This window comes from Lineus longissimus, chromosome 8 (assembly GCF_910592395.1).
Source record: "Lineus longissimus chromosome 8, tnLinLong1.2, whole genome shotgun sequence".
Lineage (NCBI taxonomy): Eukaryota > Metazoa > Nemertea > Pilidiophora > Heteronemertea > Lineidae > Lineus > Lineus longissimus.
In genome coordinates this window covers 3,028,013-3,049,156 of record NC_088315.1, presented here as the reverse complement: position 1 = coordinate 3,049,156, position 21,144 = coordinate 3,028,013, and the positions used below count along the sequence as shown (strand labels likewise).

The 21,144-nt window shown below is 42.2% G+C and overlaps 2 protein-coding genes across 2 annotated transcripts; one reads left to right on the top strand and one right to left on the bottom strand.

Moving 5' to 3' along the window:
* Positions 1-234: 234 nt before the first annotated feature.
* Positions 235-5,835, top strand: LOC135492078 (uncharacterized). The gene is made up of 7 exons (XM_064778230.1): positions 235-394; positions 743-3,109; positions 3,388-3,574; positions 3,688-3,937; positions 4,306-4,592; positions 4,801-5,041; positions 5,158-5,835. Exons 1-7 carry the CDS (start codon positions 359-361, stop codon positions 5,387-5,389), a joined length of 3,600 nt encoding a protein of 1,199 aa, XP_064634300.1. The 5' UTR covers positions 235-358; the 3' UTR covers positions 5,390-5,835.
* A 327-nt stretch (positions 5,836-6,162) lies between these two features.
* LOC135492079 (tetraspanin-1-like) lies at positions 6,163-19,692 on the bottom strand. The gene is made up of 8 exons (XM_064778231.1): positions 19,680-19,692; positions 16,820-17,020; positions 13,347-13,421; positions 11,282-11,380; positions 10,583-10,774; positions 9,695-9,889; positions 8,485-8,568; positions 6,163-8,203 (listed from the first exon to the last, which is right to left on the bottom strand). Exons 2-8 carry the CDS (start codon positions 17,009-17,011, stop codon positions 8,126-8,128), a joined length of 915 nt encoding a protein of 304 aa, XP_064634301.1. The 5' UTR covers positions 17,012-17,020; positions 19,680-19,692; the 3' UTR covers positions 6,163-8,125.
* Positions 19,693-21,144: the final 1,452 nt, after the last annotated feature.

Sequence of the window (21,144 nt, the reverse complement as noted above, 5' to 3'; positions counted from 1 at the left end):
AATTTTTAACAGTCGGAAAGTTTACAGGGAAAACCGTAGGCCAACTGTGATTCGGATACGGAGGGTGAATTTACAATCCATTGCCAACTCATCACTAATTTCCAAAATGGCCGACAGTCAAATTTTGTTGAATTTTCAAAGCGATCCTGGCAGGGCATGGCCCCTTGCCGATATCCTAAAGATCGCTCATAAACCTAAGAAGCAAGTGAACGTAGAGCTTTATAAGCTCAAGCGTCAGAACCTTATTGAAAAGGTTCAGGAAAGCCCACCAGTGTGGAAACTAGTCCTGAACTCCGGTTTCGTTTCTGGTGGGGATTCCCCGAATCCTCACGGACAAGTTGCACAATGTCAGTTAGGAATGCCCACCGCCAGAATGCGAAAATCAAGTTCTAGGGTAGGTATGGGAAGTGTAGCCCGTAGAGGTATAGACTTACCTGTGGCTGTGCACATACAGTGCATGAAAATTCACATTTGCCCATATATTGATATTCTGCGGTGGTAGTAATCCTATTATCCTGTCCCTGATCGTCTCACGTCTGTCCTCTACGACTACAACAATCCAGTGGCTACCGTATTAAGCCCAACCAAAACCTCCCTTGAAACTGAAAGCATTTGTCAAGGATTCTGCAATCAAGCCGATGTCTGATGCCGTGATGGTGACATCAACATTGAAAGTTCAAAGATTAGAAGGGAATTCCAGATCTTGGGACATTATCAACCAATATCGAATAAATTTTTTCAGGGCAACACAAGTCCGGTAAATCCAGATCTACAACAGAAGATCATTGATTGTTTAAAGCGATATAACTACCCGTTAAGACCACTCAAAATCGCCAAAGGTGTTGGGTTAAATGCTGCATCGCAAGTGACTCAAACACTCTATCTGATGCAAAACCGAGGCTTTGTGTCAAAGGTGAAGCAGAAACCCGTTGAGTGGGCACTAGTCCCGCATGCCCTTAGTAGCGGGTCCTCGTCAGATGAATCTGATCAGAAGCCAAGTGGAGATGCGATGTTTGAATCGGAGCAAACCATTGCATCAGAAATGGAGGATGTCAGTAACGTAACTAAACTAGTTGATGACAGTGTGCCAAATGTCGACTTAAATCTTGAAGTGTCGATGCCTGGGGATGAAGCTGACTATAACCAAAGTGTGAAGAGTAATAATGAGATGTTAATTGATGGTGCTGGCCTGATAGAACATTTTGATGAGTCAAAAACGCCAGAGCATGATCTGCAGGAATCTCCAGAGGATATGGAGACTACTTTTCAGCGTCCAGATTCATGTGCTATCTCCGATTCTGAGGGTTCTGGCGTGAATGATGAGACTCTGGCCGAACTCAAACGGCTCGTGGAGGAATCAGTCCCAACTAAAGATGACTCTCTTGATGAAAACATACAGGAATCTGAAGTTGAAAATATGGAGTGTGGCAACAATGCTTCGAACAAAACTTTGGAAGACACACCGTCAGACAAAACTTCAGAAGACCCGCAGACAGACGAAACTCAGGAAGACCTGATAAATCATAATCGGCATATTTCGGCTGTAAAGCTTGAATTGGAAGATCCTGGTTATGATGGTAAGATGGAAACATCCGAGATTGTTAAACACGTCGCAAAGAAACAACGGATTACTGATGACAATGCTGTCTTGATGGCTATGATGAGACCGTCTCCCCAAATAAAACGGCAGAAAGAATTTGATGTCCCGACAGAAACTGGTATGCTGCCATTCAAAACGTCACAGAAGCACACTCCAGTTCAAACTGTTGGCCGAGGGAGGGCATCATCTTTGTCATCTTCTGGCTCTTTCAGTCGACCATTGCCTCCACACGAGTGGCTGCGTATGCGAGGTGAACTACCCCTCGCTGCTGAGGAAGCTTTCTCTCAACAGACCTACAACAAGCCTCAGCCCTTGCCTGGTGTGGGGCGGGGCAGAGGAATCATTGCAAGCCAGTTGAGTATTCCCGGTCAGGTGAGACAACAGTTCTCACCGACTGGTGATGTTGCTCCTCTGTTGACCCCAAGTCCTTGGACACAAAGCAGAGGTCGTGGGAGCATCCAGAGTACTGGGCATGTGGGTGCTGGATCCCATAATTCTGGGCCAGTTGGTGGTGTACAACAAGGTCCAAGGCAAGGTGGTGCTTTGCAGTGTTCTGCGTCAAAATTGGAGACCCTTAAGCTTCTACCTTCTGTGCCTCCTCCTCTGCCTCCAGATTCTTGGACAAGATTGAATCAACAGACCAAAACTGTCCAAAATACTGATCAACCATCTAGGTATCCTGTAGCTAGTTTGCAAAATGCCATCGGTAACAAACCTGCATTTCAGTCACTTGTGGCACTATCTCATTCCAAACCAGCACCATCATCATCCTCATCTTTCAAACTGCCGCCAACTCCATTTGATCTTGTTAAAAACACCACAACCTGGGGCACAGGTACCACTGAACCTCTTGAGGACAAAAGTCCAGAAATCGAGGCACAGAATGCATTTCTGTCCGCATTAAATGTACCAACCAACGAAAACACTTCACAATCTCAATTTGGTCAAAATTCACTGAAGTTTGGAAATAAATCTCAGAACTCAAATTTTGGTAATAATATACAGAACTTTGGTAACAGTTCTAATTTTGGCGGTATTTCAAATAACTTTGGTTCAAATTTTGGTTCAAACTTGAACTTTGACAATGGTTCTAATGTTAGGTCTGGTTTACCTGGCCGGCCCGCTCTTGGTTTGAGCAGTGCACCTGTTGCTCAGAGTACGATGTTGTCAACAAAAATAACCGGACTTACCCACAACGATATGGATAGCTCCAGAAGTTCAGGATCGGGATTCAGCAGCGAGAGTTTCAACATGTTGAATAAGAATCCAATCAGCGCTTTATCAGAATACGCACAGACACGGAAACTCCAACTCCAGATTAAAATTGTCGGGGAAAGTGGACCAGCGCACAAGAAGAGGTTCCAGATGGCTGCTTTTGTTGGTAAGGAACGCTTCCCTGCCGTTTGTGGTACGAATAAGAAGGATTGTCGAAAAGAGGCGGCTGATGTTGCATTAAGAGCACTGATGGCTGATGGGAAGTATCAAAGCAATAAGGAAAAGACAGTGAATGTGAGTAAAATGAAATAAAACGAGGTGAGGTTATATATTTCTGGTAAAAAACAACTTCAGTAGACATGAGCAGATGATATCTTATCCACCTTTTCCTAGAATACTCCGGGATGGGTTTGAAAAAGAATTGAAGAAAAGTTGATCGAATTTACTATGTGAAGAATTTTCCTTTAAATTTCTTCCACAATAGTTTGTTGACAGTTTAGCAGACGATTCTATTGACAAATCGTCAAAATAAAGAGCCGTGTAATATGACAACAGTATGTTTTCTATTCCAGACTCCAAAGATTCCCATGCCAAATGCTCCAGCGACCCATTTTGATAATGTGGCGGCCTTGAGTCATTCTGCATTCAATACGCTCGCTGCACGCATCATGGAAAACCTGAGCGGACGGAAAGTCTTGGCTGCACTTGTGATGAAGAAAGGTCCAAATGACGGGGGATCTGTCGTCAGTCTTGGGACAGGTAAGTTGACACAGTGCAGAATTTAGGTGAGAGTGGTGCATCACTAGCAAAATAGTGGATAGTGTCGTCCAATATGTCCAACAACTCTGCAACCTTAACACTTCGAATTTCAGGCAATCGTTGCATCACCGGACCACAGATGAGTCTCGAAGGCCACACTGTCAACGATTCCCACGCAGAGATCGTAACACGCCGGGGCTTCATACGGTTCCTCTACAAGCACCTGGAGACTGACACGCCAGGTTCTGCCGACAGTCTATTCGAGCCTAGTCCGTCAGGAAAACTCAAGATCAAGGATGGCATCACATTCCATTTGTATATTTCAACAGCACCGTGTGGGGATGGTGCGTTATTTTCACCAAGGTAAAAGTTTCGTGGGGATGTCATTGAGTGGTGTTATGGTTAGAGCTCTCATTAATGTATAGCAGGAAGTGTTGGACTATCTGTGTCACGTTGGCCCCGATAATGCTGCTCCCATACCTGCAGTACAAGTCGGGAGTTAAACCTATGATGAATGTGTGCTAAACCAGCAATCCTTACATAATCTGTTGCCAGGCCAAACTTTTCTGAAGAAGTGAAAAACCTGGATTTGACAAAATTCTATATTAGCCCTTTGGTATAATATTCTGGGTACCTTGACTCTAAAACATCCCTAACATATGCCAAAGTAGAAAAATTCCTGTTGAATTGTATAAGGAATTTGTGGCAATACTATAATGTATTTTTTGTAGAGATGCCGAAGGTGCCACAGTCAAAGAAGGCGAAAACAAAATCGAACACACGCCAACTTTTACGACTGCGGTCCAGGGGATCGTACGAACCAAGATCGAGGGAGGCGAGGGAACAATACCGCTCGAGCCGGGATTTATGGGCCAAACATGGGATGGTATCCTAAGAGGAGAGCGACTGAGGACGATGTCTTGTAGTGATAAGTTGTGCCGTTGGAATATCCTTGGGATGCAAGGAGCACTCTTGACACATTTCTTGGATCCGATTTATTTGAGCACTTTGACATTAGGTAAATTCATATGGCTTTGATGCTTGCTGTTTCCCATACTGTTGTCAATTACCTTTACTTTCCTTTGACTGCATAGACCCAGAGTACCGTGTTTTACCCAGGAAGGGAAATTCACACCTTCATCCAAATGTGTGCCAGACAAGAATTTAGTGTGGAAAACACAGCGTCAACAATGAATGTGGCAAAGGCCTTTGTATTTCTCATTCAGGTTATCTTTATGACCATGGCCATCTAGCCCGGGCACTCTGCTGTCGTCTCTCCAGAGGAGAACCACCAATCGAAGACTTACTGCCACCATATTACAAATTGAACCACCCACACCTCGGCCGAGTGACGATGTACGCGCCTCAGCGGGGCACAGAGAAGACCAAGTCTGTTAGTCTGAACTGGTGTGCTGGGGATTCAGGGGCTGAGGTTCTTGATGGGGCAATAGGACAGGTCATTGACAAGTAAGTTTCACAAAGGACTGCATTTCAAAAAAGTGCCTTCAAATTAGGATTGCTTTCAAATTGTGGATTTGTGTACATGTAGTAGGGTGATAAAACTTCTTTTTTCACAATTTCAGGTCTAGGACAAACGTTATCTCAAGAGTCGCCAAGAAGAACCTTTACGAGTCCTTTAAAGCGTTATGCGTCAAGTTCAACAAATCTGAGTTGCTCGAGGCTGACAACTACTATGCGGCAAAGCGGGAAGCAAAAGACTTTCAGGCCGTGAAAAAAGTCATGATCGAGCGACTGCGTAAAAATAAACTTGGGCCGTGGGTGCAGAAACCTATGGAAGAAAAGATGTTCGTTTAGAACAGAGGTTGCGCTGTGGTTGGGTGTCACCAACTAGTCTGTATCCAAGTGGTTGTATCTGTTTGTTCTTATATTCAACCAAAAGTCCTATATGACTGATGACCCAACCATCTCTTCATCCCTTTAGTCGGAATAAACGGGTGAAGAGGCAACACATCTGATCAAAAGGAACAGTTTCCATGAGTTCTGCTCGGAAATGTTAGGTTTCAGGCTCATCGGCCCCCAGAGAGTCGCAGAAATAAGCTTGGCTATTGTTTCTTGTAAATCGTTGCAACATGTTAGCTTCTGTGCCATAGTCATTACAATGAGGCTGTAACTGTTCTTTTCACCCAGGCAGAATTAGTTGGAGTGTCTGTCCACTCCATGATAAAACTGAAGAATTCTTTTCGCAGAAACATGATGTACATGTAAGTGTAGTGCAATTGATAAAAACTATCTCGACATTATCCAGTTATCTCAACCTGCTCTTGAAGACATACCCAGTCTGGCTATGAAGGCAACATAAGTAGGCCTACCCTTGGTGAGGTGGCTCATGTATCTGGGACAACATCAGGACCCCTCTCGGGTGGAGCTTCTTTTCAATTGTTCTCTAAAATTGGGCTTTTACCATCCTTATTGGTGCTAATCTCTCACCAGCACAAGTCAGTATACCCCTCGGGAATCTTTTATTCACTGGAGTCAGTCGGACACTTACAAGCAGGTGAATGAAATGAGGACTAATATCTATTCTATGAAAACGTCTTTATTTTACAAGGTAAATGCAGTTTCTGGTTTATGTCAAAATATTTACAAATTTGCCAATTTGTAGAATGCAATACAATCTTGAGTTGTTAATGATAAAGTGAGGGAGTCTTAGCATGGGTATAAATTGTACTATACAAGGTGTTAACCCTTGGTGGGCAAATGATCCACAGAGCTGACGTCAATGACTTCATTCTGAGGACAAGTCCGACCAAAAAACAAGCACAGGGTTCACAGAAGGAAAGAAAGAAGAAGTACAAAGTCGTACTTCCAACCATGGAGATTATCATATCCCCTTGTCTTTTGCGCTTACACCTATGAATTGCCGTGTCTAAATAGACCCGTGTGTCAAATCCCCGTGTTTATTAGCCCCATCGAGCTCGATGGGGCTAATCAGGGGCTAATTTAGACCCGTGTTCAACACGGGTTTTTTGAGGTGGAATCTGACATGTCTGAATAGACACGACAATTGCAAGTTCTGTGATCCGGCGACAGATGGCGCGGTGTAGTTGCCTCGGATTGCGCATGCGAAATTCCCCTCCAACGGGAAAGAAACACAGAAGAGCTCCCTACCTACAGCGCACCTGTCGCCTGGGCTATTAACCATTATCTAACACCACTGATAGGCGCAAGTGCGCCCAGGGTTTTTTGACACACGGCGAAGACACGGGTCTTGAAAAAACACGGGGTTTTTATGATAGGTGGAACTACGACTACAGTTTATGCTGTACAGTCATACATGTAGTAATTAGAATTACAACTGCAACATAAAGCAAAATCCTATACTTAAAAAAATATCACATTAAGAATTATGGCACATTAAAGTTTTAAATGAATGGTGGGAGTGGTTTTCTGATGCAACATTTGGCCGAAGGAACCGTGTTGACTTAAACCATTGACACTGACCATGAGTTTTGTTCTATTGACCACGAAAACATCTCCTTGGTCCAGCCTTGTGAGTTCCACTCTGAGGTACCATTGACTTGGGCACCAGTTCTAGAGTACACACCCTTCTCAGCAAGACATACAAAAGACTTACATGTTATATTACAAACACATTCTGTACAAAAATATGTCACATGATATTTTAGTTCAATATGACGAAGTTGATATATTAACTGTATTGATGGGTTTTACAGAAATATTAAACCCATGAATATAACCCCCACGAAACTGATGACAAAAACTGCTGCTGCACTCGAGAAGTGAGAAGTTTCCCCTGAAAAGAACTCCTAGTTCTATTTCCATGTTTTTTCATTTAAAGGGAGACTATTGGCAGGAGCCAGGAGGGTCAGACTTCATGAAGTTGCCTATAGGTGGCTCTACTATCTCAATGTACATCACCACTATTCACTCAAAGTCAAACAAGACCCACTTTCCAATCGAGCATATTAGTCGCCAGGAAATCGCCAACTAGACCCCAGGCCCTGCTTATAGTCCACCTATAAGAAGTTAGTGCCATGTGTTGTATTTACATCAAAGAGTTGTAATATTGGGGTGATAACGCAACTCTTCCTCTAACTACACAGAAGCCCTTGTAACGTTTGCTCCGATCTTTAAATGTCAAAGATTAAGCATGATGTGTCTTTGTGATGAAATGATAAAAACGTCAATTCTGTGCATCTCAAAATAGTAGTCTAAAACAAAGTGACGACACCTATTGGGGGTTTGATGGATTGTATTTCGTTGGTTCGAAGATGGGGTAAGCGTTCCCTGAGATCATATATATCTTTCGTTGTCCAATCAGCACTTGAGGTGTGAGCCTTAAAGAACCAGAAAAAGTATTTTCATTTCAAAATTTCAGAAAACCCCAAAGACGAAGCTAATTTCCCAAAGTATCTGAAAATACAGGTATCCTTTTTCTTCTTAGGCCCTCAAGGGTTATACAGGCGTGGACATATGGTGTGTGGACAAATGTTCCTCATTCCTCCAACTGTTGACGCTCAGTCTCGCGCCGCACGTGCTTGAATGTCGCTCCCCCATCTCGGCTTCCTGCTAGGCCTTCCGGTACCGATAGCCGCCCTGTCGACATATCACGCAGCATAGGATCATTGAGCAGATCATCCCAAGGAGCTGAAAGAGTGATGTAGGCGATGATTAGTTGAATGTTGATGATGAGAATTGCCTAAAATTCCACACAATCTCTTTGGTGCGTGGAGGAACTCGCTCTGTTGAGCATTGGAAAAAATAATGGGAAGGATGAAGCGGGATCTGCTTGCCGTCAGACTTCACGATATTCACAAAAGATGGCAATACCATTTGAATGTTTGATTATTGAAGGTTTCTTCCGATAGGATTTACATATAGGCTCTACGTCATTAGAATGAGATAATCAGTATTCAGTAATCACTTACCTCTACCCCTACCACTCCTACACTTGTCCCGAGGATTATATCGAGGTGTTGTTCAAAGAACCCAAATAACTTTCTGGCACAGCCCTGGAATGAAGGCCCAAAAAACATTGCTACTGTCACATATTGGTGGCAATTACATCAGAATACCTATTTTAGAATTCATTTGGCAACGGTACTGAACATCTTCCTCTTCTACATATGGATATGTTATAACTATTTAAATATGCCTCGGGCCGTTAGCTCAATTAAGCCTTATCTCCTTCCACGAATTTCATCTAGAACCCAACACCAACGCTGATTGAGCAACAGGGCCTTTATGTTTCAACAAGAATAAGAACGAAGTCTGGAAAGACTGTTTAACACTATTGTTACTTCCACTACACTTCAATGATGTTATCGTCTTACTATTAGAGATAGAGTACATGCACAACGGGGAGAGTAAAATCCTCAGGGGAGGGGTCAATGGTAAACAAATTTCACATACAGATGGGGATGGTGAACAAAATAGGATTAGAACAGATAAGTTACACACAGCTTTTGATTAATATCATGCAAATGTACCAACCAAGCTTAATTGAACTTAAAGACATACAGTCACATTCAAGCCAAAAGAACTAATGGCCAATACCTCTGTTCAATTTGACCAAAAGGTCAGAACTTTCTAATCCATCCAATACAAATCGACAAAATACAAAACATCAACAAAGCTTCATAAGATCTCCTTTATATCGAAGTATCATGCAAGCCTTCAATAACGTACCATCAAGATGAGAATTATACCTACAAATGAAGCGGCAAGCAAACTGTTGATACTGTTACACAGGATATCCCAGTAAAGTGTTTTCCCAGGTATATTGTTCTTGTCAATCATGCTAAGGAACCATTCTTTAATCAAATTACAATAATGAGCTGAAAGAAACATGCAGTCCTTCCAGCACCTTTTTAAAGGAGCACCCCTCTGAAGGAAACTAACAACGGTGGATGAACATAGAAAGCTTTGTTGAAAACGACTATTTTACTCTTGGTTCTCCTGCCTAGTGAGTATGCGAAATGACAAATCTGTCTAACAACATCTTTTTGACTCGCTCCTATTTTGACAAGAGAATCTAGAATAGAAAGGTCCAGTTCTGCAACATGCTTTGAAAGCATGTCCACCGCGCTAACACGGAAAATGTAATGATAGGCATGACCACTAGAGGTCACTACTTACAGTATTATGCAGGGCAGGGTTATACTGGCCAACATCCGACGTACCCAGCACAACGCACGTCTCGAAGAATGTGCGTTTTCCGTCATATTCAGGGTCTAATTTGCAACAAGAGTTTGGTAGTTGTTTGTTTGTGTTGACCCTACTCCAGCTTGAGCTTGTGTAGTCTGATGGGCCGACACTGCCACAACATTCTAACTAGAAAAAACAGGACGCGTGCTCAATCTAAAGACTAGGAATCAAAATATGCAACATTCTAACCCTTCGAAGCCAGAGGACATTCCGAGATGGCTGGATGAACTTTCCCACCATTGCATGTCATCGGTCGCGCAACAATTCCCAATGGACCGGGAGCAATCATAGCCCGATCGTTTGCTCTACATCCGTGGCCCGATCAAGCAATTGCCCATGGAATTATCACCCACTACTCCTTTAACAATGTCCTCAGGCCTTGAAGGGTTAAAAGCACTGACTAGGAATACAAAATGGCTTGAGGGATTTGTCCATTCAATCCTAAACTGCAACTGCCTGATAAATCGATCAACGCTTTCTATATTTTGTAATTTGGATCTAGGTTGATTTGTGGTCAAATCGAACATGCCATAATGTTAACAATTTAAGCGCTGAAGGGTTAATAGCAACACTGAATATGGTCACATTCAGGGAGTATAAAAAAACCTTCTTTTGATCCCTTCTCTAATTTGGGTGGACTGGCGTGATTATCAGATTTTCAACCACTGCATCTGAGAGTCGAGTTTATGTTTGACGTGCAGTTCTTTACAGAGCAAGACATATTCACCACACCTGCTACAGCAAAAGGGCCGTTCTTCTGAAGAAGATCAATTTTTTTTCGATACAACCTTTGTATGTGACCATCCACAACATACTTACAGAGGTATGTATGGTTGGGATGTTTTTATTTTTGGTCTCGCTGGGACCGGTTACCGGTAATGTGCATGGTTTAATCGTGGATAGTGGCGTGTCGTAAAGACAACAGGACGGAGGGAGGAAACCCGATCGGTCTCCCTGGAACCAGGACGACAATACGTAATCAGTCGGCCCCTTGCTACCACAGCATATGTACTAGAAGAGAGCAGTAAGGAAACGATCCATTACCTCCTGCGAAATCACACTTCAAAGGGAGACTACAGGTTGGCCAGATCAGCATTCACCAAGTGACCAACAGGTGTCTCTACTCGTATATCACAGTATATCAGTCCTGTTATGAATACGAGGCCCCTGTTAACACTAACGTTAAGCCCAAGCAGACCTAGTTCCCTTATACTGTGCGCACTGGCCACCTGGAGTCCACCAATCTGCCCCGGCCCAGCTCTTGTCTTTAGTCCCTCTTTAAGTCTTTACAGGGACCAACATAATAAAGCAGTCAAACGCTGGACCTCAGAGGTGCTAAGACAACGATGAATTCGTTACATCTCTCTACAACTCTAATGCTCCAATCACTGATCTTGCATTTTGATGCTGATACCTTCAGTGGGGGAAAAACAAGATACATTTCTAGCTGCACTTCTTGATGTGGGTATCAGATTACTTGACCAATTGCAAAATTCTATTAGTGAAGCGTAGACTTACTGATTTCTGTATAAAATCAACAGACTGCGTCCGTCCGTAATTGGAACCATAATCTACTTGGACGCTCTTTTTTATACCATCTGTAATTCTATCGGAGAGCTGGAAAAGTGGAAGAAAATAAGATAAATGTCTTGCATAAGGAATGGGGTAGCCGCAGCTTTTCAAGCTTGGATGAGGAAATCCCGGATTCAACATAGCCCTACACTCCGGACGCAGTTAGTGGACCGGATGACGCAATGCGAGTGGTCCCGTATCTGCGATGTTGGTACTAGCACATCGTGCATATTACAACAACAGGATAAGGTGAGCGCCAGGTTTTTGGATTTCTGGGCCGTAATAGTCACATGAAGACCACCGATTGGACCACATAGCTATTACCTATACTTTCCCCTCAATTGCCACACTACCAAATCAACTAGCCTCCTTAAATTCCTTCACAAAAATAACCATTTCAAGTTCTGCCGTAGTGCTTAAATCAACGATAGTTTGAAGTGATAAAGTGACTTTGCTGAGTCGCTAAGAGACAATTGATAAAGCTACTTATAAAGCATCACATAACAGATTTCTCTCATAAAACTTTCCCTGGAATGTTATCATTGACGACGGATAAGGTGCTTATCAAATATTCAAGCACTATTTCAATGAGAAAATAATTGACGTTTTATGGAGGAAATGTTCTGATGAAAATACTGTGAATTTTAGAGGAGATCTGCTGTGATAAAATTAATGCGAGTTTTATTACGAGAAAGGAGATGTATATTTTTATCACTAAGTAAGAAATGTGCCGGCTCATTTCCCAAGGAGGGGGGAGAAAGCAGTCAGTTGTTTTATGACGTCAACGGCAACAGATGATACGGTTACTGATGTCGCACAAGATTGCAATGAACATGTTGGGTTAAAATGCGGTTCATCGTATCTACAGCTATCACCCTGAACAAACAAGCGATTTTGCATAGCGCAAGTTTTAGATGGAATACAAACAAATAGTCTTGCACACCAATAATCGTTGTAGCCTTTTTACAACCTCGTTAATGGGAACTGTCGGTGGAGTGTTCTGATGGTTAGTCGAGTCTGCACTTTTAGGCATCGCACTTGGAAGACTTAGGGGTTGGAGTCTTGGGCGGGAAAGTGCTCTGCAAACAAGAAACATTTGTTGCTGCGATGAGCAACGCATGACAACATGATGATTGACTGGGGTTTAACCAATTCGTGGAGCTTTTCAATCACACTCGTCATGGCTACGTCACGTTTATACCTTAGAGCAACCAGGTAATACACATGGTCATCTGACAGCCACTGGTTGCAACTGGACAGTAACACCATTAAAGATACACAGAGTATGTAATATTATTCCAACCCTTACTAATAACTTCACAGTCAAATTGGAAATGATGGCATTACTTGGGATCATAATTTGGCAACGTACAGCTGTGCTCACAGTGAGCAGTTTCGGCCACCAAGAGAGGGACTAGGTAATTGTTCAGCAGCTTGACTCCCGACGCACGTGCAAAATCCCCTTTAAGCCTCAATAACGAGGTTTTTCACTTCAACACCATCACAGAAGAAATTGATTGAACTATATGTAGTTTCAAGTTTCATAAGGACGCTCTCATCAAACACTCGAGTGGATGAGGGCACATATAGATAGGCAGGCACGAGCGCAAATTCAACTTGACGGAAAAGTTTCTGTGATATGTTTGTTTTGTGATGAATATTGAATGTGAATCAATGAACAACTTGCTGATATGAATGAATATTTCCATCCTCTTGGAATGGCGCAGAAAAGTTGTTTTTATCATGAGAATTTCCAAGGTGAACAATAGCAAAAAAACGCCCCTTTAACTTTAAGTTTGAGAGACAATGAGCTTATAGTTTGCTACTTCACCTAGCAATCCGATTCGTTCATAATCCTTATCCCACTGAAGAATTACACAGAATTGCATGGCTGATACAGCCAACCGGTGATGAAAGCATTCTGCCTCGTACCGGGACTTGGCCAACCAGATCGCTACTTTATGTCATGTGACCTCAAAATCGCAGCAGTAATTGTATATTACCTCCTTACCTTTTCACTATAAAGATATGCAAACACACCACCGGCAATTTCAGCACACAGAATGAGGAAAAGAATGACGAAAAACTGAAAAGAGAAAAAGACAAAAGCCGTGAACAGAAGTCATATCATTATCATTACCATTAGGCCCGATATGGCTGTTGCATTTCCTTTATCACCCGCAAAGAGACAGATAGACCAAGAGCAGATGATCTTCTGACATGTCGACTTCCCATACCATGCAGCCCCACCATAGCAATCAAGATCTTTGACTTTAATTGAAGATGAAACCAACCAACATCACTATCCTAAAGGAATATGCCTTTGGTATCGAAGAAATTCTGCAGCTAATCAATTTAGGTTTTTTGATGGCATCTTTTATAGGATATCATAGATCAAAGAAGGTAGAGTAAAAGACTGAAACCGACACTTTTTAGATCATCGTTTGATATGGTAGATTCATGGTTTATTGGTGACACATGTATATCAGTAGCCATACTTGCTATTTCTATGTGAATTTGATTTGTCAGCTGAATAACATTCTGTAAAAAAGCAACACAGGGGTGATTTTTTTGGTGATGGCTTTGTGTGCTAAACGATTTTTCAACTTCAACAAAACACTGATGATTTGCACAAGTTGGTGACACTGACAAATCAGGATGTTGACACAAAGTTATCACAAGGCCAGTGCTATCTCTTGCTAATAATCCTACAAGTCAACGCGTATCCCCCGGCTTACCCTGTCAAGATCATTCGTGCAAAGGCGAACATGATAACACCGTTTTTCCATGATTCAGAGCTTGCTGCATAAGCGCTGCATAAGAAGATGGTTCTTCGAACAGACACGCTAATATTACCGTAGGATCTGGCCTACGGGTGACTCGGTCAGATGCTGTGACCCGACCCATACCATAACCCTTGTAGGTCTAGAGACGGGTGGGGGAGGGGGTGGGGTACAGTGACGCAGAACTACCTAGCTGGCTGACTGGTAACTCACAACACTCCTCCTTTGATGTCTCCGTATTGCGTATTTCTGATCGCACATACGTCTCTTCAGTATCGAAAGTTCGCCCGTGATACTCTCAGATGTCTAGATCAAGATCCCCGATGCCGTTACCCTAATTATCGACAAAAGAAGCCTAAACTTTAAGGCAAGAGTAAACACTGCAAGATTCAATTTCAATGCGGATCAGCGGGGCTATTTGCTATGAGGTAATTAAAGACACTGAATGAGAAACTCGAGGGTGAGAGGCTTCTATCAGAATATGGTAATTGGAATCTAAGGCTGAAGCGCCCCGCAAACAAGAGATTGTCGTCACTGTGACCTGCGCTAATCATTGCATGAGACAAAACTCTCGGATCTCTTACCGCTCATCGCAGCAATGATTGTCGCAGGTTGCTGCAACAAAATTATTACTCGTTTGTGGAATCTATTGGTCCCTCTTCATGTCTTCGTATTAATCAGAACCATTTGCATTTGAGAAGTCATTTCATATGTGTGCATTGCATGGCTTCTTTGCGAAATCACCAAAAATCAGAGTGCCACATTCTTGTGACATAGACTATACATTCAACCAAATCAACTGCTTAATCCACTAATGAATACTAAGAAAGAAATCTCACTTGTAAATTCTGAAACTGATTAGGAAATTCTGAAAGATTTATACCCCGCTCTCTGAATGATGCGCTGAATCCAAATGGGGGAATTACTTTTGTTGTATTGTACTTTTAAACAAAGATAATTTCATCTTGTGAGTCTTTTGGGAGAGATTTCTATCAAGTAAAACAAACCATAGGACTCCAATGAGCATTAAGGCTGAGATTCTCATAAAACCAGTCTTACTTGCTGACCATATGTCTTAGAGAAAGCAAGCCATAAATCTTGTGGAGTTGAAAACTTTTGAAGAGCTTTCCAAAGACATAATCGGGCACCCTCCTGCCTATAACAGACCATCTGCTAACCGATGAGCAGAAATGTCATGGAAATTATCATGCAATATTTATTTGTGAGCCATAAGTTTCGAACGAGAGAGTACCTGGTGAGGCGAGATGATTTCCAAATGATGCGTGAACATATTTAAGAATGGTGGCGATATTTGATGTGGGAGATTATTTACGCCAAAGAGTTGGAAGCCATTAAATCGATGTTTGGTGGTTGTATGACTCCAGGCAGACTTTATATTTTGAGATCCTAAAGTGGCAATGAAACAAAGCCGTTAAAAATGTAGTAGACAGGAGATAATTAACCCTCGTGCATCCAGGTGGCACCAGTAGTACCCTTTGAAAGCCCAGTAAGATCCAAGATGGTCACTATGGCGGCCATCTTGGATTTGGTCTCTGTCCAGGTTTCCAAATAAAACCCTGTTCCATTGCCGCTTAAGCTGAGACTGGTTGGGCAATTCTTACTTTGCGGCATCCAAACGGCTGTCCAGTTCATAACTGCTTTGCCATGACATAGCCTATCGCCAATGGTGCTATAAAACCCATAACTGCTTTGAGATAACATACCGTCTCAGCAAACATTTGTAATTCAAAACGATCTCATCGGAGATGTTTGGCCGATGTTTTGTCAAGCGGACATGATAGCGGGGAACAATCATCTTTTGATCTTCGACACGTTCTGTTATATTGGTTAGAGCATCATAAATAACACCAAGCTGGTTGATGTATCTGGTGATAGGGAAGGGGGATATAATGGTCAGAAATGTTCACATAAATATTGCTTTTTGTGAAAGAGTCTATGGTTCACCCAGGCTCACATTATCAGCCAGATTACACCGAGTGGTGAGTTTTCCTATACAATCTAGGAACAAAATGCCTATTTTTTAGTATTTTCAGTCAACACTACACAGCACAATGTTACTCCAGGCCAGTATGCTAACGAAGATGTTTCGATTTAAAGTGGGACTGTAGGCAGGAGCTGCGGGTTAATATTGGCAGTATTCAGGTCACTAGTAAGCACAGTAAAGAGCCTTGGTTGTTATTGATTCAGCAATAAGAATATCCTTCATACAAGTCTGGACAGTTTCGATGTACTCTGATTAGAAAAGACCCCTATTGGTGACTTTATACAACTGCCTGGCTCATCCTTATTGTCTCCCTTTAACACTAACATCGGTAAGAATCGCCAATGCCAACCATTAAATCCCAACGTGCATAACTATTTCATGAATGTCCCCAAGGTCACCATTGCGAAGAGGTTTCCCCGCGATCATAAATAGCTGACTCAGCGATTCTGAAATCCCTCGTTAGCGATTACTCATAATCGGGGCAGATGGTATTGACAGGCGTTGACGATGAGGGCAGACGATAGCACAACTTGGGGGGTTATGGCAATGAGGCGAGGTTAGAGGGCGAACATATGGATGGGGAGTGCAATACCTTCCTCGTCGGAAAGCTTTTGATGAGCACTTTCTGATGGTACCATTTGTGTTTGACAATATTTTAGCGTCAATCATACAAAAAGACACAAAAGTTTCTCTTACTGTTCCAAGCATCCATGCAGACTCCTGGAAAGCACCGCAGCACCCGACGAACCCCACGATAGTGAGGAGTCCACCAGCACCAATCAGAATGTATGTCCCGATGTAATACATATCGAGGCCGTCTGCCGCATTTATAAACTGACTCGTCTTTGGATCAAGCCGTAACCACACACCGACACCAAGCACGCCCATTCCTATCAACTGCAAAGACAAAGGAGAGAACGATATAAGCATTGGTAAAATATACCTCAAATTCCGTTCAATTTTTTTGGGAGGAAAAATATACTGTCTGCTACTTCTTGCTATTACACCTGACATGGTCACCCTAGAGATTTTATCATGGATTTCATTGGAGAGAGTCTATAGTTAGCAGCAAGGTAGGACAGAGTGAGTCACACAAAGTTGCTAATATGGGTCTCTACCATCTCACAGTAAATCAAAACTACTTGCACTTGTACAAGTTATACCTTTAATGCTGTATAAACACGACCCTGCCTCTAACTTGACGTATCAGAGTCTGAATGATGACCAATTTTGCACCCGGCTCCAGTCCTCCTTTATTACTTTTAATTGTAAATATGGGAATATAGGAAGCAGTTAAGTTTTTATGATTCCTTGGACTCTCAGTGACCAGTCATTATCAATAAACCACACCTTGTTGACTATGATATCCAGCGCACACGAAATGACCATTTGCTGCATTTGGGAATGACCAGCATGCCCGGTAACTTCTTGTTCAGTCTACTTCAGGTGCCATTGAAATCATCTTGTGAGTGCAACACGCGGAAACGAAAAGTGGTCATACTCAAGTCGAGGATGAATCCGGGAAAGTCAGACCACTCATCGTCCAGCAAGTACTGGTTCATAAGTACTGTTGTGAACCACTTTTATTAAAGCCGCGTCGACTTGTATCAGATTTTAAAATCGGAGTAGTCGTGGCAGTTTTGATGAGACTTTGCCGATGCCCAACATGGAGCGCCCCTTAAACCAATATATGTTTTTGTACAAACCTGCCTGATTTAAACATGTTTTATTTCGTGACCATGTATCATATAACTGATTTAGTTAGACTGTTAAACAATTAATTCACCAAGAAACCAAATTATGATTAAGCTTCCTGTGCTATTCAAATTCAAATCAAAAACAGCCCATGTGGGTGAAAGAGAAGGAAATTACACTGGAAACTATCAGAAGATTTGTAAGCTAACGTAAAATTTGAATACCTTAGTGAGTTGAGAACCTGAGATGAGCCTCCAGGCTGCACTGATATTCTATACCTTTCTAACAACCGGTGGAGAGAGGCGAGAATTGCCCAGTACAATTATCGCCCTTCGGTGTAGAAATCGGCTGGCAGAATACATGAACACATAAATGCTTAGAGAGGCTATAGTTGTCCTGGGGCTGTGTGTACCACCTTACCATTTTTTGGCTTTGGCTCACTGAGATATTCGTGATGAAATTCATAATGAAACCACCCAGAAGACCGGCGCGCACAGAACTGATGAGAAGGAAATTCAATTAATATTGTTAAAATTGGCAACGAATCTAATTTCTTGCCAAGTTTGTCGACACTGAACCCTAACATTGTTTGATGAATTGATAAGAAAAGCGTATAATATGGTTATGTGTCTTTGATTTAGTTACCGGCGACAGGCGGAGTGGAATATATGTCATGATGGAGAGGCTCCACTGTTTAACATGTACCTGAACTATACTACTGCTCCTTTTGTCTCATAATCATTATGAACGCTGAAGAAGGAGAAGAGCGGACGAAGACGAAGTCCCAAGATAGCTGTAGAAGAGCACTTCCTTATTGGCTGAGGCGTCTCTGCTGGACCCGTTCGGATGAAGTGCCCCTTCCACCCCCACAGAGGGTGAGTTCCGCCCGGCAAGACAGATAGCCCAAGATGTGAGGAAATTGTGTGTATGGTATTGGCATTGTTTCTCCCACTGGAGGGGACACAAATACTCGTATGTTTGGGGTTTTGCTCTCATTGGCCAGTCTTTTCCCAAACTGTTGTTCACTGCAGCTGCTGCCCTCTATTTCCCCATCGCTAAATTACAGGCAATGTCGGACAAACATGCGGTTTCGTAATGGATTCAGGCTTTCTAACTAGGGCAGTTAGATTCAATCTGGCACATGTCCGAGTGTTGGAAATACTACATAATTGTTCTGAATATTTCTCTCTCTGACTCTATGGTATCATTCATGCTAAAAACAATGCAGGGTCAAAGATAATTGACTTTGAAATAAGCTCAAATGCGTAGAAATAAGTGTCGATGTCCGACTGTCACGTGACTAAAACGTCATCAATATCCTATTCAAATGACCTTGTGAGCTATAAATAGTAACGTCGCGGAATGCTATTTGGAATGAGTACAAGAATAAGAATGACTAATTGAGGATGCAACTCATTAAAGAACAATCTGACACATCTAGGAGCCTGGGACATAACCAACTGAAGCACATCAGGGAGTGTTCAGTCATAATTGCCGCGGCCTCGTTAATCAGCATGTCAATTGCATTTAATGACGAAGCATGGCATGTGATAAAGATTTTAAACAGCAAGATGGGAATCTAGTAGAATTGACAGTGTAGAATGCTACAATGGGCTTCCATCTTGAAGGCCACTGGCACAAGCTAAAACGTCAATGAAACCTGTACAGAACACCAGATCATCATCATTTCCTTTTAGTCTCGAGAGCATTATTACCAAATTATTTAGTAAGGAACTACTTTTACAGGTTTTATTGGCCTGTTTCCCTTAATAGTTCGGGCTGTAGGCAAAAAATGTGGGCTAATTCCGAGTACTTTGTAATGAAATGTGCCAGGCAATGGTAAAAAACATCTGATCCCTACCTGGAAACGCAGTCGTTTTCTTAATTAGACAACTAGCAATCAGAACAGTCAGACAAACATCTGACAACCAAACCTACAGATACATCCGAATCGTTAAGATTAATTTGTGTCTCCTGAGAAGTCTTGAAGGAGTAGGCCGCGATAATTATGTAGATTATCCAGACTTCATGTGTTATTACCATCATTAGCGTACATCAGCAAGGCTCTGGCATTTCTTTGTATTCTACTCAAAATAGGCAAGCACAGCAAAAGGTTGAAGGGGAAGGTGATTTTGAAATCCACTTTGCTATCATCCATTCTTGAACAGGTGTCCGACAAAAAACAACACATTCGCTCCCATTTCAACAATTATCATTTCTTTCAACTGAAGCGCCATGTTATTTTTCTCAGCTGGTTTTTCCAACATTCCACACAGTCATAAACATAAAAAAAACGTGTCTAGGTCTTGTCTTGAAAGGTAATATACCATGGTATCTCCATCTGCCTCTCACAGTATTCTCAGATCAGAGGGAACAGGCAGGATAAGCTTCAACAAAAACAACAACTATTGAAAATCTATTTGCAGGTTGCTCTACTGGGATAGCAAACGATACTTCATGTCAGTTGAGGTTGTTTTTGGCTAGTGTCCAAGATCCTTTTCAGTTCGGGAGCAGGTTGATCATTATCCTTCGCCTTGTTCCATTCCTCTTTTCAGTATTGGTAACCGCCAGCTCGAAGTGGAGGCTATTCATCGGAAATTCACCCGAAATCTCATGTCTATCTTTATTTTCCCTTGAAAACCCCCAACATTTTTTATTTCATCACACTTCCAAGATACACAAATAACCCCACATTTCCCGTGTTGACACATCGTGATGACAATCACGATACAGCACATTATAGATACAATCACGATCACCGATATTTACTCAGAAAATAACGAGACTATCGATTAGCTACATCGGGAGGCTGATCAAGAACGCAGCACTTTTTGAGTGTATTATGCATGAATTGTACATGTCAGTACTGTTCGATGCTAATAAAGATGTCACTATATTGCTGGCGTTAACTGACGAACTAAACTTGACTGTATTTGTGGACTTAACTGAAGGAGATAACGCCAGGGTTAGTGACAAAAGTCGTTTGAACAACCAGCCCAAGATCGTTAAATAGTCAACTCTTCGAACATTCACAACATCAAAATCGAAAGACGTAAAATCATAAAATGTCTTACCACCGCTGTGTTTAATATCCTAGCCAGCGGCTTTTGGAAATTATACTCCGGAACTTGTCGACTTTGTATTTGAAATCATTACATACAGGAACTTGTCTGGGAAGTTTGCCTCAAGAGTATTCAATTTCTTCCACTACAAAATGGACCAATTTCATCGACAGTGACTTGCCTCAAGAGAAATTAAGAAAGTGATATGAAGGTACATTCTATATCCATACCGTGAGAGAACAGTTTTAAGGTGGATCTTCTGTA